The sequence below is a fragment of the Polyodon spathula genome, chromosome 12, assembly GCF_017654505.1.
Source record: "Polyodon spathula isolate WHYD16114869_AA chromosome 12, ASM1765450v1, whole genome shotgun sequence".
NCBI lineage: Eukaryota > Metazoa > Chordata > Actinopteri > Acipenseriformes > Polyodontidae > Polyodon > Polyodon spathula.
In genome coordinates this window covers 34896451-34912672 of record NC_054545.1, presented here as the reverse complement: position 1 = coordinate 34912672, position 16222 = coordinate 34896451, and the positions used below count along the sequence as shown (strand labels likewise).

Here is a 16222-nt window from a genome sequence, read left to right as displayed (position 1 = left end):
TTCCTAAACCTTGAACCATTCTGTTTTCAGACATATGCGCCTCTCTGTGTCTATATTCATGCATGTGTAATGTGTGCATGCTTGTCTGTGTGAAGGTGAAATAGCTTTAACACTTAGCAGAATATTTAAAATTCAGGACGGAGCAATTTGTTCGAACAAATAATTTCTCTTGGCTGCAAATTGTTGTCTCATCTCATTACTCCTTCTTAGGCTCAGCGTGGGGGTGAGGAATAAAAGTGCTTGACACCCGCCTATGCGACGGTGCCTGGAAATCAAAGGCGCTCATGAAAGAAATGCTGAAATCAATTAAAGAACCCTTTGCCAATGGACGCAGCAATTATCTGGAAGTTGCCTTTTATGGATTCAGAAGCTAATTCATCTTGACTGCATAACATGGAGGGGTGAATCTCATTACTATTTTCTGTCTTTTCTCTTTTGATACTGTGCCCAGCATTAGATGAACTAAATGGGCATCATATAGTTAGTTCAAAGGTATTTGGGAGTTGTCAGATCTTGTGGGTCACTTGTGAATACCACACAGATGATTCTATTGACTCTAGACCAGAGACACCATATTCCAGTATTCTGTGTGTCATACACCTAGGGAACATTGCTAACCAATCAGATCACTGACATTTAAGTCACCCTCAGCAGGGGCAAACCCATGGTCAATTCTGTGAGAAGCACCATAAACCAGAGAAAGAAAAAAAACAGTGCAAGGACTGTATTCCATATTCAGATAAAGCAGGTCAAGAGAATGAATTCCAGTTCAAGTCAAAGTGAAAATAATTCACACTGCAGGATTAGATTGGAGCCGTATACCTTTAAGAAAAGAGCTAGCTTCCGTGTGCCTGCCTTGCAGCTGTCTGAAAGTCATATCATTTTCTGCTAGTGATTTTGTTTAATCTGATATGTAGCCCCACTCCACAAACACACGCACAAATCCAGTGCTAATCTCATACAGCAGCTCGGTCCAACAATTACTTTTATGCCCTTATCGAGTCTCGACAAGCACAAACCCCATTTAACACAGGCACTGCTGCCCAGCGCTGAGGAATTCAAACAGGATAAGAAGCAGATTCAATCATTAGGCTGTATTAGCCTTTTTTTTTCTTGGTAAAGTAAGACACTGAATACATGCCCGCCTGCTTCCAGCCATTTGGAGCGTCTGCGTGTCATATTAGCAACGCATGTTTTTAATTACAGAGCAGAGGATGGATCACGTGGAGTGGTGCACCGCTGTTTTTTCTGAGGATGTTGCAAAGCTGAAAACACTGTACACATTTGATGTATTTATTTGCCTAGGTGGACATGTGCCAGACAACCCATACTGATATAGGCACATTGGTTAATACTTGCATACAGTGAAGTCTAATCAGAATAACACAAGTTCTAGAGCAGAATGTGGAGTTGCTATCAGTGCAAATGAGCTGTTTATGATTAAATGTACCTCTTATGTTTTAAAAAGACTGAATTTGATATTTTTTTTTCTACTATTTTTGCCATGGCATGGAACACTGACATCAGGCAGCATGGTTAGATAGATACCTTGCTTTGCTAGTCAAGCTCATCAGGTGTATTTTAGCCAACGACACTGAAGGTATGTTTGGGGATTCAGTCTTCAGATTTGTGCACATTCACCCCTGGATAGTGCAGGAAGCTGTGCAGTGAAGTGTTCCTGGAGCTCAGACAGCTGTCACTGCCGAGCCTGATGGATCCCCATTTTCCTGTTTAAACAGCAAAAGTAGCACTAATCTGTCACTGACGAGCAAGACAAACAAGGATGTCTACTCTGCTTGGCTAACAAACGCTGCCCCAGTGGAGCACTGCACTCTAGAAGCTGTGTCACTCAATTAATTAACAGACCAGAAACACACACCCCACACACCCTACTTTTGTGACCTACATGCAGTATGTGTGTAACTGAGGTCTCTGCTAAAAGTGAACCTTCTGCATACAGAGCGTTTTGTTTCTGTTGCTCAAATAACACAGGCACTGACGTTAACCCAGCACAAAGTGCATAGGGCAATAGCCTAGTGATCTCCTGTAGCATTCAAATGAACACAGGAAGACGTTTTTTGTAAACCTAAGAAATCCCTCCGTTAGACATTGCATTTGTTTGGGATAGAGCAAACGATGAAGAGAAAATCAACAAAAAATTTAAGTGTGTCAATGAAGTAGGCTTAACTCAGTACTGAAAGCAATTACTACAAGCAAATTTAATGAAAACCATGCATGGATTACAAGCACCAGGATCCAAACAGGGAAGCACACCATAAGCAGTGGATATATTTATGATTCATTTATTTGCTGTGTTATTAAAAGAAGATCCTTCCTTTTGTTCCATTTCATCCAAACTTTTATATCAATTCGCTTTTGAGAATTCTGGGGTCCACCAACTAAACACATCACAATGCTCCAATTCAAACCGCTGGAAAGTGGGAGGGGTTCCTATTAAATGCTCTTCTGTAAGGCTTAATACAGCTTGCATTTTCTTGTACACCATTCACCCACACAACGCACTGCATAAGATCTAAGATAATGCAAGCCTTACATCATGCATAGATTGACTTAAGTATGCACTGCATTCATAGCCAAGAACACTTTAAAAATAAGAAACCGTTCAAACCAAGTTTAAATGGAAATTATGCAATTGACTTGACAGGGTACACCAGGGGGGTTTCTCGTTAAACCAATAGGAAATAAAACAAATATTATACACAGAAAACATGCTGGAGGGGATGGGGGTATTCACTCAAGTCAATATGTTTACAGGTCACTGAAATCGAAACATTCTCTTTAAGAAGAAGCCTTATCAGTTATATTCTCATCCTGGCCAATTTGTTAGTTAATTAGTTTGTTTGTAAAAAAAATGAGAAGTGCCATGGAAACGTCAACCATTATTGCTTATAGGAAATACTGTGTCCAAATGGTCACCCCCAAACATCACAGATGTGCCAGTCCCTAAACATGTTGGATTGCTGGCGGGTGGAGGACTGACTGAATTAACACAAAACAGAAGAGCAACTCCAGTAATCTTCCTAGGGGGCTTGTTCTCTCAAACCCCTCACCATCACTGCTGAGACACCAAACAGTAAATCACATCCAGTTATCTGTTTTGTTTTGAAAAGTGACAATGGCTTGCTCCAGAATATTCAGATCATGAATTACTTTTTTGCTTAAATAAATAAAATAGGTTAGAACTAATGTGCATAATACAGCAATATTCTGAATATCATCAATATTGCATTAAATTAAACAAGAAATGCTGTTGCACAAAACATTTTAGTTTAAGAAGATTATATATATATATATATATATATATAAGAGAGAAAGAGAGGGGGGAGGGTTTGAAAAATCAATTTTTCTACCCTTAATTTAGGGCACACACATGCACTTTGGGATACTGGCAAGTCCTTTGCTAGAAGTTTGCCTTGTTCTTAAAACTACATGCAGTCTTGCATTTCCTGGTCATGCCTAGAGTACACAAGCCAAGCCCCAGACCATGTCACCCATGAACATGCATACTCATTTCCCCATGCTGGGACAAGGAAAGTCCATAAACAGGTAAGGTTAATCCCACCGCAAGATGTAGCAGAAATCTGAAAATCAGATCTTCATGTTTTTTTTCCTTGTTATCACTTGTATTATTGGTATATCAATATATACCTTAAGTAGACCAAACAAATCGTACAAAATTTTTTATTTGACTTTATTCCATGTGACAATTCCCCTTTTTCTAGGTTCTACATTTAAAGCAGAAATGGGGCCATCTGCTGGACACTGTCTGGTATCACGTTTTATGGATTTCTGTAATCGATTTAGAGGAAGATTTCAATGACATTTGATTAGAGAACAGAAAGACAACAGCTGTGATGAGCTTGTACATGCAGTCTGGGAAGCCCTAAAGCTTTAGCAAGGTTCCTATTGCGATCTCCCACCCAGATTTTCTTAAATGTTTGCAATCCTTTGCCAAATGCATTTTTAATGTCTCCCAAAAAATTGGGGATCCGAGTGTTTCATCATTTGGTTCTCTGGCTCATTGCAGTTTCAATTAGCTAGTGCTGTCATTTTCTAATTTCTGTTTTCGCAGATAACAACATTAAGCAAAAACTCTTCAAGGTTCCAAGGAGAGTCACAACACAGGCAACACATTTTAAAAGCACTGTGTTAGGTTACCAGAGGCTTTTCCATTCTGTCTCCTTTGAAGAGCGCAAAGGGTCACCACTATTCAACACAAATCCAGAACGCCCAGGTTACGAGTCATTGGGCAGGCCAAAGAGCTTGACTGTGCCTGCCTCGCGGTTGCTGTCGTATTTCCCATCCTTGTCATCACAGGCATATGCAAGCAGAGGTTTCTTGGGATGCCAGGCCACTGTGAAAGTCGGGGACTCGCACTGCACTTCCCATAGCTTCTCACCTGCAAAGCCAAACCAGTCAGCAAAGGCGTACTCACATCTCAAATACTTAGCTATATGCATCTGGGCATTTCACAGCTGGGCTACTTCAGCAGCCATCAGGGAAGAAAACTGAAGCAATGAACACACTCCAATATTAACCAAACAATAGGTTACAAAGGTGGGACTTTCATTCCACTTTTCCTGTCATATCATGGGCTATCTATTGTGTCTCATTAGTTAGAAGACACAGCCTGCTGCAGTCTCTTACCTGTTTCCACTTCCGCAATGTCGATGAAGTGGTCCTCTGATGCCGAGGCCAGCATCTTCCCATCATGACTGAAGCTCAGGGTCCTTACAGGCCAGTCCAGCCTAAACAAATAAAAACATATCAATTTATTTAAAAGGCACAAAGAAATGTCTAAATATCAAAGACTAACAGACACTACAGAGCATTTTGTCTAAGCAGCATTACAGTATTCAAGTTATAATTTGGACCAGTGGGTAATCTTACAGTGCACCCTCATTATAGGAGTCCCTTTATACTGCAGAATCAGTTACAAGGCATTATTGTCATGATTATCAATATTGTAATTCCACTAGCTAACACTTGCATTCTTATTATCAGCACATGTCTCAGCAGGGATGGCAATAAGATGCCTACTGCATAGCAGTCTCACCCATTCTAGGTTTTACAATGAGCTTGATTAGCCAGTGCATGGATCAAACTGCTGTGCAATGGGAGTCATACTTACCTGCCTGCTCAGTAAATGTTTGTGTATTTGAAATGCAGCCACCGTCCCAGCCTCACCTGGAGAAGCAGCGAACACAAACCAACTCTTCCACATTCCACAGGCTGACCAGGGCGTCCGCACTGCCTGTAGCAAAGTACTTCCCAGTTGGGTCAAACTTGATACAGATACAGTTGGAAGGATGGGCATTAATGGACTGAATGGGCTTCAGTTCAGGGTAGCTGCAGCAGGAAAAAAATAAACACATTAACAAAACACAGTTTGTAATGCCTGGAAATTCCTAATGCTCATGACATTGAGAGGAATTTTATTTATTTATCCCCCCCCCCCCAAATCAGGCTAGTTCAATTTCAAAAACTACTGAAACCAAAAGCAGTAGTGTATCGCAACATAACTTACTGCAACAAAAGTGTCTGATTGGTTACAAAGGTGGTAATTAATGCATTTACACAGGTACACACAGACAAAAACTCTCACCTGACAAAATGCAGTATCCACACGCACACATTTCCCACCTGAGGATGTTGATGCAGCCGTTGCCATTGGTCAGGTAGAACATGTCGTTGTCGTTGTTCCAGGAGATCTCGTTCACCTCGAATTTGAACTGCTCCTCTGCACGGGACCGGTGGCTTTTGGCATCAATGAAGGTCACGACGTCATCTTTGTTCCCAACAGCGATGGTCTGTCCGTCTGGGCTCCAGCAGATATTGATATTCTCCCCTTGGAACGCAAGCATTCAGTCATCACCCGATAACCACCTCACATCAGAGATGGAAATGAGACTCCCATCACATAGGAGTTTAATCAGACGTAGCTGAGCTTGTTACCGATACTCTAGCACTCATATTAAAATCTGGACTCTATGAAACTGCTATGCAATAGGAGACTTATTTCCACCCCTGTCACAATAGAACACAGATAATCCTCAACTAGTGGATGAAATGCTGTAAAGGACCTTAACAAGGGAACACACACCTGCTTTCCCAGGCTGCAATGTGCTCTGACCTTGGATTTAAGGTAAGGTTATGTAGTCTAATATTAGAACACCTCAAGATTTGTCATTTATTGAACTTTGCACACAAACAGATTTATGAATTTCTAGAAACATTAGTCATCTTACATGAAACAAGCAATGTGGTGTTCTAATAACTATGCACACGACTTACTGCGTGTGTGTGTCTATAATATATATATATATATATATATATATATATATATATATATATAGCTTCTCACCTTTGGTGTTGACTGTTGCAATGCATTTTGTCGTCCGCACATCCCAGATGCGGATAGTTTTGTCTCCCGAGGCTGTGACGAAGATGTCTGGATTAGTCGGGTGCCAACAGAGCTGATCAACGCTGTCCCCGTGGCCTCGGTAGTTGTTCTCCTTCACCTAAAACGCGGCCATGAAACACACATACACATCATCTCTCCGCACACATGTGGAAATCTCTATTAGAAAAGATCAGCTCTACCCTAAAACCGAAGCTAACTGATGGATAGCTGGGCTCAGTACAAGACGGTAAACAATCTAGAAAAGTAAAACATTGGCATTCCAACTCCCCAACATCCCGCTCTTACCAGCCGATCTTTCTCTAACACGAACACACTGGCAGTTTTATCAAAGGAGCCCGAAGCCAACCTCCTGCCGTCGCAGCTCCAAGCGACCGAGTGCACCTTGGCCGAGTGAGCCGCAAATTCCCGGCTCTTATTGTTGTTTCTGAAGCTATCCTGCATCTCCTGGTAGTACTGGGAAGCCATGTTGCTGGAGTCGATTAAAAGAGATCGCTGAGCACAATCCATCGCTGGGGGTGGCGGTGCACCAACTCCCCGCAACGTCACTTATCAGAGGCTACGTGAGACAATATTCAAATTTACCTTTTTATAATTACAGACAAAATTGTATTTGTTTCTTAAAATTAATATTTGCTGTCGTCGAAGATTTCTAATATATACATGCTTCTTCCGTAAAAACACTAATGGTATAGCTCGACCAGAGACTCTCAAAAAACTTTATTGACAGAGCACATAATGCCATTCAACCTGTAGTACCGAGTTTGCACATATCGGGCATGTACACAAACGGCGGTATAGAATCCCTCAATTACGACAAAAAAAGTATAATAGAAATTCATAAAGAAAGTAAATAACGATGTATATTGCAAGAGATTGCTTGATCGGTGTTACAGTATATGTAGATCGATTTTCTTTCTGTGACAAAAGGTAATTGAAACCAAAGCAAGGGATTATCATAATCCTGGTCAAGCATAACCTAGCAGTTGTGATTTTCACATACAGGTATTGGCAAACTTGCCCAAGCTTATACTACACCTATCACAGCTGACAGCTGGCCATGCTTTACCAACCTGCCTGTGTTTTATCATATTAACTGACGCTTTATTGTTTGTTTTGCATGGAGAAACATCGGCATGATAACGATGCAGTGCTGCGAAGCATCGAGACCCCGGTATAAATACCACATCGTTATTGTTCTTTTACATTCTCCTTACCTTTAGACATCTGCAGTCATTCTTGTGTTACTCTAATAATGGGATTGTTTGGAGAATCCTCATTTAACCATTGGCTGTGCTTCCCGATTCCAGGAAATTACTTTTTAACTTGTTTGGTTCAGATAGAGATCACAGTGTAACATGAATCCCTTGTGCAGTTCATGTATTACTCTGCATCAGAGATGCACTGGGTCACACCATACTGCAGTTTACTGTATTCGTATTGCAGTTACTGCAGGGTATTTTGTAAGGACCTAAACAGAATGCAATATTAAAATAAAGATGACCTTATAATTTTGCTATATTGATCGTTTAAAAATGTCAAAGTTCTTATGACATTTACACCAATTCATCCTCTTTCTCAAACTAAAAAGTTTGTAAATTGGACCTTTCGGTGTCTTCCTCAATAATGTAACAGGCAGTTAAATTAATCTTGCAGTGTTAAAATGATCGTATTTAAAACTAAGGCATGAACAAACACAGCCATTTAAAAAGTAAAGACCAATGGAATATATAGCTTGAAATGTGCCACAAGAGGGCAGTATAAACAGGGGAATAAAGAAAACGACCTCAGCGTAGTGAAACGGACAAAACTTTATTACTTGCTTTAAAAAAAAATACAGCCTGCAATGAATGAAAGTCAGCAGTTACGTGGTTAAAATAGCAGCCCCAGAATGGAACCGCCACCCCCCACCCCCACCCCCGCCTTAAATTGAAACCTTAGCCAGGGGCCAGTAAACCCGTTTCACACACCCACAAAACACTATCACACAGCATTGCGATGTAATAAGATGGCAAAACAAAGCTGGAGTTAAGATGGTATACAGCTAGCCAGCTACGAAAGGGAATGTTCTCTAATACTGCCGTTTCCTTATTCACGCTGAATTCTTGTAGCATTTGCATTATATTGAATCTGAATTACTGATGAAGGCAATCACTAAATGAGTCATTCATTGAAATTGTGAGTGAATCAGAAATAAGGAGTCAATAGCAACTTAAAAAAACCCACACTAATATAGCTTCATTCATCCACATAGGGCTCTCAACAGATTAGGCAAACACTGTGCAACTGAATCAGTCAACCACTGCAGTGGTATCGGGGTACTACTGCAAATTCTACACAAGTCCATCACCTTAAATCACTTTTCTGTTGACACCATGTATATGGGTATCTAAAGGAAACTCTTGGAATATTAAGCAGTGCTATTTAATGTGTTTTGGAGAATAATCTATCATTCAAAACTGAAAAAAAACAACATTATTTTAAAACTCATAACCCTTGTGGTTTAGGATTATACTTTTATTAACTAGGAAGGCTTTAAGGTCACCTGAAATATTTTTTTTGAACATACATAAGAAATAAGGTACAGTTGATCTATCGAATAAGACAACTGTGCGACGCAAACCCACACCGGCAGAGAGCATGTGCATTACAAACTCCAAGTGAAACTTTACAATCGGGCACCTAAAGTTACAAAAAGTTTTAAACTGTGTGCAAATTGTGCAGCTGTCCTGCCGCAGGCCCAGGGGAGGCCGTTGCGTGTGATGCCAAGTTTAGCACTCTGCGTCCGTGCTTGTGGTCACAGGGTCAGAGACGACCTGGGAGGCTGGCGTTTCGGTGCTCTGCTTGCCATGGTTAGGTAGATCCATGCTGGTCCCGTTGGACTGAACACACTTCCCAGCAGAATGTCTCCTTTCTCCGTCCTCACAGCTGGAAAAGAAGAACAGCAGCAATCACACACACACACACACACTGACAGATGGACGCGTATGACTTGGCTCACAGCATAGCAAGGTATAATAAGACATAGTGAAAGCATGGTAAAAAAAAAAAAAAAAGGTAAGCATTGCAAATTATATTAAAAGGCTATTTAAAAACATGGTAAACTATGTTGAACTCATAGTATAAAGCACTGAGAAGTCTCAATGAAGCATATTGAGAAATGCACTGTGTGCATTAAAGTTACCTGTTACAGCAGCTGTTTGTTCCCCCGTCGGAGCCCTTCTCAGACAGAGAGCTGCGCGTGCTTCCCCCATGGCAGGATTGCACAGTCTCTTTGCTGGAGTCCAAGCTGTTTCTGGCATTCAAGCTCTCCGAAGATGAAACCTTACTCATCTCCCCACCCTTGACATCTGAAAGAGATAAATTTCCATTTCAGCAACCCAAAGACTAGCCTGGGATCTCACCACCACAAGTTGGAAGTAATGGAATCAGAGTTATATACAGTAAGATGAGTAAAGCATGAGTAGGGGCTGGGAGGGTTACCTCCAGAGCTCAGGTCACAGTTCTGCTTCCTCCTCCTTCGCAGAATCACTTCCAGTTCACTGTCCTTCTTAGTCTGAGCCACTTCAGGAAACCCTCTGCTCGGACTCTTCTTCACCGTTTCCTGTCACACCAAGGGAGACCGCATTCAAGCAAAACATCCTCTGAAATGTGCAGCGTCTCGTGTTTCACTGTTTGATCTTTTACATAATTTAAGAAACTGATACATAAAAAGCCTGTAAGAAATCAGTATATATTTCCCCTCAATCTTTATCAGAATGACAAAAAAGAGATGCAGTACCAGAATTCCTTTCAGTTCCTCCATCGCACTCTCTTGGGCTGTTTCCTCAGGGGCTGGCATCTGTGGCAGCTGCTGCTGAGATACAAACATTACACATCTTCAGAGAGCAGCGCATTTACAAAGACCTGTCATTCCTAGTTGCACACTAGAGCCATGCAAAGTGAGCCTGTTTAGATGGAAAGCACTGTGAGCATGCTTTAAACCCACAAGCCAGAAAAGCAGTGGTGTGAAGCATGTGATCAACATCATCTGTTACAATGCAACATGGAAGGAATATGGGTAATAGAATCCATGTGAATTAACAGGGGGCTCAATTCAAAATGAATGACTTTCAGAGCTCAGAGGAAGAGCAGAAGATATTCCAGCGATATTCCTGTGGTGTTCAGTCGAAATTCATTATGCATTTGCGGCCATCATTTGAAAGTGTTATCCCTAATTAAGTTTTCTATAAGCACTGTGGCTGTTGAAAAGCTGCTCTAATCGCATGCAATCCCACAGGTCATTGCTGAGCTTCTCCTGGCAAACACAAAACAAAGCCCTTGTCACAGTGTCTGGAACAAGACAATAATAATAATAATAATAATAATAATAATAATAATATAATAATAATAATAATAATAATAACCGATACATACATACTAAAACAGGGCACTGTGACAACTGGCCAGCTACAAGCTCCCAATTAACAGTCTAATAACTGCTCGCTAAAGGGAAGCCTGTGTGCTTTTACACCAGAGACGCTGCAGGGCCACTGTCCTGGAAAAAGATTCTTTCATAGTCACTTTCTTATACTCTGTATCAGTGAAATGAAACTGTGCTTGTTGTATCTTTAGTAATAGCTCTTGACTCACCTTTGAACCAAATCTTCTCTTTAAGTGGATCACAGGAAAGAAGGAAGAAAAAAACATTATTATTCAAAGGACAGCTCTGCTCGGCTTTTTCCAGAGGGATGTGTGCATCGTCATTGGCAGGAACAGATTTCACAGAAAAGCAAAGAATACAGGACAGAAAGTAGAGAAAGTAGTACATGGATTAGGGAGTGGTTAACATGTAGAAAACAGAAAGTACTGATTAGAGGAAAAACCTCAGAATGGAGTGTGGTAACCAGTGGTGTACCACAGGGATCAGTATTAGGTCCTCTGCTATTCCTAATCTACATTAATGATTTAGATTCTGGTATAGTAAGCAAACTTGTTAAATTTGCAGATGAAACAAAAGTAGGAGGAGTGGCAAACACTGTTGCAGCAGCAAAGGTCATTCAAAATGATCTAGACAAGAGCCAGAACTGGGCAGACACATGGCAAATGACATTTAATAGAGAAAAGTGTAAGGTACTGCACACAGGAAATAAAAATGTACATTATAAATATCATATGGGAGATACTGAAATTGGAGAAGGAATCTATGAAAAAGACCTAGGAGTTTTTGTTGACTCAGAAATGTCTTCATCTAGACAATGTGGGGAAGCTATAAAAAAGGCTAACAAGATGCTCGGATACATTGTGAAAAGTGTTGAATTTAAATCAAGGGAAGTAATGTTAAAACTGTACAATGCACTAGTAAGACCTCATCTTGAATATTGGGTGCAGTTCTGGTCACATCGCTATAAAAAAGATATTGCTGCTCTAGAAAGAGTGCAAAGAAGAGCGACCAGAATTATTCCGGGTTTAAAAGGCATGTCATATGCAGACAGGCTAAAAGAATTGAATCTGTTCAGTCTTGAACAAAGAAGACTACGTGGCGACCTAATTCAAGCATTCAAAATTCTAAAAGGTATTGACAGTGTCGACCCAAGGGACTTTTTCAGCCTGAAAAAAGAAACAAGGACCAGGGGTCACAAATGGAGTTTAGACAAAGGGGCATTCAGAACAGAAAATAGGAGGCACTTTTTTACATAGAGAATTGTGAGGGTCTGGAATCAACTCCCCAGTAATGTTGTTGAAGCTGACACCCTGGGATCCTTCAAGAAGCTGCTTGATGAGATTCTGGGATCAATAAGCTACTAACAATCAAACGAGCAAGATGGGCCGAATGGCCTCCTCTCGTTTGTAAACTTTCTTATGTTCTTAAGTATTAATGGCTACTATATTTAACATTTTAGGTCATTTCTTCTTCATGAAGTATTTCTAGTCACTGTTGAGTCCTTGGATATAGAGCTGTTTGCTGTTTATTCATTCTCTGCACTATTTTTTTAAAGAACATTTTAAGGCTTCTTATATTTTTTATAACGAATAAACTGAAATGTCATTCTTCCAGTGGCACCCTTCCATTGCAATGCTGTACCATATCCCTGGTGTGGGTATATCTGCTCCCTTACCTTGGTACCCTGACCTTTCACAGGTCTCAACACGACCCCATGTTTAATCCTCTCCATCATCTCATTTACTGCCTTCACCTTCACATCGTCCACTCCAACGCTCGCTTCAAATAAAAACACAAGAAGAAACGAGTCCGGCTCAGTCTAGCTTTGCACAACTCAGAACACGGTTATCAACTGTCTGAAGCTTGTCAGAATGGACTGACCTGCATTCAAACGCAGCGTCTTCTTCAGTCATAAATGAAATGACTTTCAACTAGACATGAGTGCGTCTCTCACTGAAGGGCTTTGCTGGGGTGCAGACAGTGCCATTATAACTCTTCTTTCATGAACAACTAAATCTAAAAGCATGGGACTTTCCCTTGATAGTGAGCCCCTATAAAGCTGATGGAACATAAAGCCACTTTGTGGCTTGGAACTTGGTTTCAGGGGACTTGTTTTCAGGCCACTGCATGGCACACCAGGGGAGACTTGGGGTTTGAAACAGCAAAGTTGCCTCAAACTAGGTCTCTTGATCTCAAGCCACAGTCCCTGAAAAAGTTGCTTTGTGTCCCTGTGTTTAAAAGTGCGCAGTCCCTCACCTGGCACCCCTGGGGCTGGCTCACTCTTTGGCGATCCTTTGGAGCTCTTTGAAGATTTCCGCATGATTGCAATGAGTGAGCTGTACAGCAAAAACACAATCAACAGCCCTCAGTTACTGACCTTACTGATAATGTGATTCACAAATCAGAACCACAGCCAATATCAGAGTTCACTGTCTACTAGAATAATTGGTCAGTGTTGACATGTTGATGAATGAACAGTCATAGTATAAAAGAAAAAACAAATTCCACTGTTACAAATAAAGTAATACAGGTTTCACAAAGTTTGCTATGCTTTGAGTAAATTGGTAATGTTTTAAAAATTTGAATGATTTGGGGCATCGCAAGGGAATAATCTTTTTCTTTTCTTTTTCTTTAGAATATGAAATAAAACACTCACAGTCCTGGCTTACCTGAGTGGGTTGGATCGTGAGGGGGAGGAGGGGGAGGAGGAGGGGGAGGTGGAGATCCACCACCCCCTCCTGGGACCCCCTGGGGTGGACCTCCCCCCACGCTGTTGCTGAGGGAGCTGGCACTGGTGCTGAATTCCAGCTCTTCTGCTTTTCCTGCAGTTCTAGCACTGTTGAGAGGGATAAATTATTGCATTAGTACTGTACAAACCTGCGACAGAATTCCATGACACAACACATTTATCACACAGAACATACAGTAAATCAATTCTACAATTAGTTTAACTGATACTTCAAAAGCGTTAGATTCTTCTTATTGCATAACCCTGATCTACCACAAGGTGGTGCTGTGGAGTAACCTGCCACCCACCCTGGTGTTCCATGCTGCTGCTCCTCTCCTCAGCCTTCTGCACACGGAGCTCCAGCTCTTGCTTCTCCTCCTCCACCAGCTCTAAGTGCTTCTGCACTTCCCCCAGCTGCCTCCAGAGGGCAGACTCCTGCAGCTGTGCCTCCAGGTCCTTCACCTAGGTGGAAAAATCACCAGGTAAGAAATGACGTCAGAGTATATGGGGCACTACTCTACCCTCCTGCAGGTGTTGGGACAGCATTATATTCAGCGGGCATCTTCAAGCGCTATTCAGATTAAAACACACTCCGTAAGGAAAGTACAGCTATTCTACCTGCTTTGGCCAAATTGCCATTAAATTGCCATTAAATTGCCATTAAATTGCCATTAAAAACAAAATAATAGTTTTATCAATTGCTTAAGTTCCCTGTCATTTGTACCATCCTTGTACAGGGTGCTAGCGCTGCATCTTTAATTACTGCGAATGATACTGGGGTTACTAAGGATACTTGCTGGGTTCTTACACCTCCTCAAACAGCCCTTCCAGTTTGTCAACTCTGTGATGAGAAGATTAGAGGGCTGTGTGGGTTCCTGTCACCAGATGATCACACACTGCTCAGTCAAAACAGGAGGAGCTACTCTGCACCTGGATCTCTGCTCAGAAATAGCACAGCCTCTTAACTGTGGCTCCCGGCTACAACATTACAATGAAAGATTGATACACTGTGCAGGTTTATTTTGGCTATACCATCTGTGAATACGATCAAAGCCACTTTCACGATCTCCATTAAGCCGTGTTAAGTTTAAACCCTACACACCCTCCAGGGATGTCACTAATAAACTGCAAGAACAATAAGGGAGCTGAAATAGTCCATTGCGGGACACCGACCAACAAGCAGGACATCTGCAACCCGAGCCTGAATTATCACGCCCTCTTCTCTGCTTGTCGGATGATCCCCAAGCAGTGCAATTTATCAGAGAACTGCTTTAAAAGCAGCCGCACTGCAGTGGTGGTTTTCTTACTGAAGTCATAGGGAGATCTCTATGTTTCCCAACTTTGATCGGGCAGTTTAGTGTCACTCAATATTATCCGTTAGGCACTGTCCCAAAATAGTGGTTAGGCAACCGCATGCTAGATTATTGATGCCCCTATGTAAAGTACCAGTTTGTATGCGTGCCATGGCTGTGTCTGTGATGTCTAAATGATGTGCCATGGTACTAGATCATCATCCGTGCCCCCCACACTATATAAACAGGTATCCTTACCTGTGATTGCCCTTGCCTGCCTATCCTATGCAATATGCAGGTTGCGATACGATAGGCATCACAATACATGTGAGTGTCCTGATTGGCTACTTGTATGATGCATAAGAAGATCAAATGGTCATTTAATGATGGACCATTTTGTTAAAAGACATTAAATGAGATAGGGAGAGTATGCACCTACACCGACTATAAAACACACTAATTCTTCATTCAATTCATTTGGTGATCTACAATAAGCTGCATTGTGCTACTCTTCTTGTATCACGATAGAAATGACACCGAAGTATGATAGGATTTATCATGTAAAGAAAGTATCACGATAAATCATTGCACCCTTAGTAACCATACTTTAGCCTGTACTTTTGCAATGGTATTCCACAGCCCTCTTTAACAAAGGGCTCCCCAGCGCCGGGCTGCCTGGCTCCCTGTACCTGCCGCTGGTGCTGCAGCCGCTCCTGTTCCAGAGTCTTGGTCACGTTGGCCACGTCCTCCAGGGCCTTGAGGAGCTGCACACTTGGGTCCGCCTGCTGCAGCAGGATCATGCTCTGCCGGTTGACTTCTTTCTGTTTGATCAGCATCTGTGAACAGACACCATCCTCCCAGTCAGCACAGCAGACGCCAGACGGCTGGAGCTCTTCCCAGAGCCAAAACGCCGGCTCTCAGGCAGTGCAAAGCAGGGCTGGCGTGTGCGAAACGCACAGTTCACCAAGGGGCTAAGGGAAAGGTCTCAGGTCAGCTGTGAGTGGATCATGGTTATGGGTTCAAAAGTAAAATCTAGTCAACTAATTAGCAAATTCCAAGCTGCTTTGGCTTTTAGTATCAGTATCTAAAGGCTTCAGAAAACGCTAAAATCCACTGCCTTCAACACTGATGATTAGCTGTTATAAACACTTAGCTCTGTGGTTAGAATTCAAAATGCTCTGTGGTTAGTGTTGGGCTGCAGTGTGGAAGATAGGGGGTATGAGGAGCTCAGTGGTTAGTGTTGGGCTGCAATGTTGAAGGTAGTGGGTTTGAGTAGTTCAGTGGTTATAGCCCCGGCTACAGCATACCAGTTTTTAAAGAACACATAAATATGCATG

The 16222-nt window shown here is 41.8% G+C and overlaps 1 protein-coding gene and 1 pseudogene across 1 annotated transcript; both read right to left on the bottom strand.

Annotated features, from left to right (window-relative positions):
* Positions 1 to 3688: 3688 nt before the first annotated feature.
* Positions 3689 to 7062, bottom strand: LOC121324767 (THO complex subunit 3). The gene is made up of 6 exons (XM_041266928.1): positions 6731 to 7062; positions 6386 to 6542; positions 5665 to 5869; positions 5209 to 5370; positions 4669 to 4769; positions 3689 to 4420 (listed from the first exon to the last, which is right to left on the bottom strand). Exons 1-6 carry the CDS (start codon positions 6950 to 6952, stop codon positions 4257 to 4259), a joined length of 1011 nt encoding a protein of 336 aa, XP_041122862.1. The 5' UTR covers positions 6953 to 7062; the 3' UTR covers positions 3689 to 4256.
* A 1230-nt stretch (positions 7063 to 8292) lies between these two features.
* Positions 8293 to 16222, bottom strand: part of LOC121324003 — a 29010-nt pseudogene continuing 21080 nt past the window's right edge.